Here is a 2071-nt window from a genome sequence, read left to right as displayed (position 1 = left end):
CAACGCTCCTTTTCGGCGGGCGATGAGTAAGTATTCTCGTATTTGTCGCAACAATAAAGGATATTTGTTGGCCTTTGCGCCAGCTTACTGTAGAGTAACAATACAATTTATTWATTAATTTCAGTCTTATATACGGTTACGAGTGTCAGCAGAGTAGATGTGTAAAAGTTGAGCTAGATGCGCAGAACTTCCAGAAGGCCATAAGTCTGTCAGTCTGTCGGCTGTTCTGTGGCGATGGTGTGCCTGGCACAATTTGGCCACGTCCAAGTGGACTTGTTAATTTCGATAATTACATGTTAACAGTTGATCCAGACAACATACAATTTATTTTGCCCACCTTAAGCAAGCAAGCACATCTTTGGGCTGCCAGCAAGGAACGTTTCATGCAAAYKCTCTACGCAGGCGTRCCAAATAAGAATGTATTAAAGAAGGGTGGTCGTCCATTAATTGTGACAGTGGAATTGCAGTCAACACTGGATGATGTTGTACCTAAGCTAACTTTAGACACAGACGAAAGTTACACGCTACAAATTAGCTCAAGCAATAATAGTGCGGCCACGGCTACAATTACAGCAAGCAATTACTTCGGCGCTCGTCACGGCCTGGAGACGTTATCACAAGTACTTATTTACGACGATATTAGACGTGAGTTACAGATATTGGCTCGTGCTCATATTGATGATAAACCAGCGTTCAAGTGGCGCGGTTTGGTTTTAGATACATCACGTAATTTCTTCAGCGTGAAGTCATTAAAACGTACGCTAGGTAAGTGTTTTTAACCATGATAAACCCTGAACAGGGTATATTAAGTTTGTCACGATGTTTGTTAAAMYCAGAAGAAAAGTTCGGAGACCAAATATATGCACCTATATAAATAACTAGCGTGACGAGCTGAGTCGATTTAGCTACGTCGTTCTATCTGTCTGTCCATATGTACTATTTACCCGAACTAGTCACTCAGTTTGAGTTATCGATATGAAAATTTGTGCACGTTCTTTTCTCCGCAAGAAAATGCTTATTTGTCGGAACCACCGATAACGGGCCCCTATAGCGTATAGCTGATATACGAACTGAACAATCGGAATCAAGTTCATGTAGGGAAACTTTTCTTTTCTTTTTGGAAGTATTACGCTTCGGTACAACCGAAGTTGACATTTTATTCCTGTTTCAATTAAATTGCTATATTGTAGATGCAATGGCCGTGGTGAAACTGAACACATTCCACTGGCACATCACTGATTCGCACAGCTTTCCGCTGGAAGTTAAATCACAACCTGAACTATATAAATTAGGCGCCTATTCACCTCGTAAGGTTTATAGTCATGAAGATATTGCGGATATTGTTGAATATGGACGTGTCCGTGGCATACGAGTAATGCCGGAATTCGATGCACCAGCGCATGTCGGTGAGGGCTGGCAACATAAGGATATGATTGCTTGTTTCAATGCGCAGCCATGGAAAAATTATTGTGTGGAGCCACCGTGTGGTCAATTCGATCCCACCGTTGAAGATTTATATCCAATTTTAGAGGATATATATCGCGAAATGTTCGAACTCTTTGATCCGGATGTATTTCATATGGGCGGCGATGAAGTATCTGTTGATTGTTGGAATAGTAGCAAGCGCATTCAAGACTGGATGCTTCAGAAGGGTTGGGGCTTAGAAGAATCTGATTTTATACGTCTCTGGGCACATTTTCAAACCGAGGCGCTAAAACGCGTCGATAAAATTTCACAGTCGCAACAACGCTCCATCACACTGTGGACTAGTCGTCTCACTGAAGTACCGAACATCGATAATTACTTGGATAAGGAACGCTACAACATACAAATATGGACTACGGGAAGTGACAGCAAAATTAAAGACATTCTAAAACGTGGTTATCGTGTTATAATATCAAATTATGATGCACTCTATTTTGATTGTGGTGGTCCTGCTTGGGTGCAGAGTGGCAACAATTGGTGTTCACCATATATTGGCTGGCAGAAGGTGTATGATAACGATTTGGACAACATTGCTGGCGATTACAAGTCTCAAGTTTTGGGCGCAGAGGCAGCTATTTGGTCGGAA

At 41.8% G+C, this 2071-nt stretch overlaps 1 protein-coding gene across 1 annotated transcript; it reads left to right on the top strand.

Annotated features, from left to right (window-relative positions):
- Positions 1-2064, top strand: LOC108969052 (chitooligosaccharidolytic beta-N-acetylglucosaminidase-like; the record flags this gene model as incomplete). The annotated part of the gene is given in 3 exon segments (XM_018933546.1): positions 1-26; positions 125-765; positions 1191-2064. Coding segments are annotated over 3 exon segments (1541 nt in total), but the record flags the coding sequence as incomplete, so codon positions are not given.
- Positions 2065-2071: the final 7 nt, after the last annotated feature.

The sequence above is a fragment of the Bactrocera latifrons genome, unplaced genomic scaffold (genome assembly GCF_001853355.1).
Source record: "Bactrocera latifrons isolate USDA-ARS-PBARC rearing strain unplaced genomic scaffold, ASM185335v1 scaffold_2396, whole genome shotgun sequence".
NCBI lineage: Eukaryota > Metazoa > Arthropoda > Insecta > Diptera > Tephritidae > Bactrocera > Bactrocera latifrons.
This window is presented reverse-complemented; position numbering and strand designations above follow the sequence as displayed.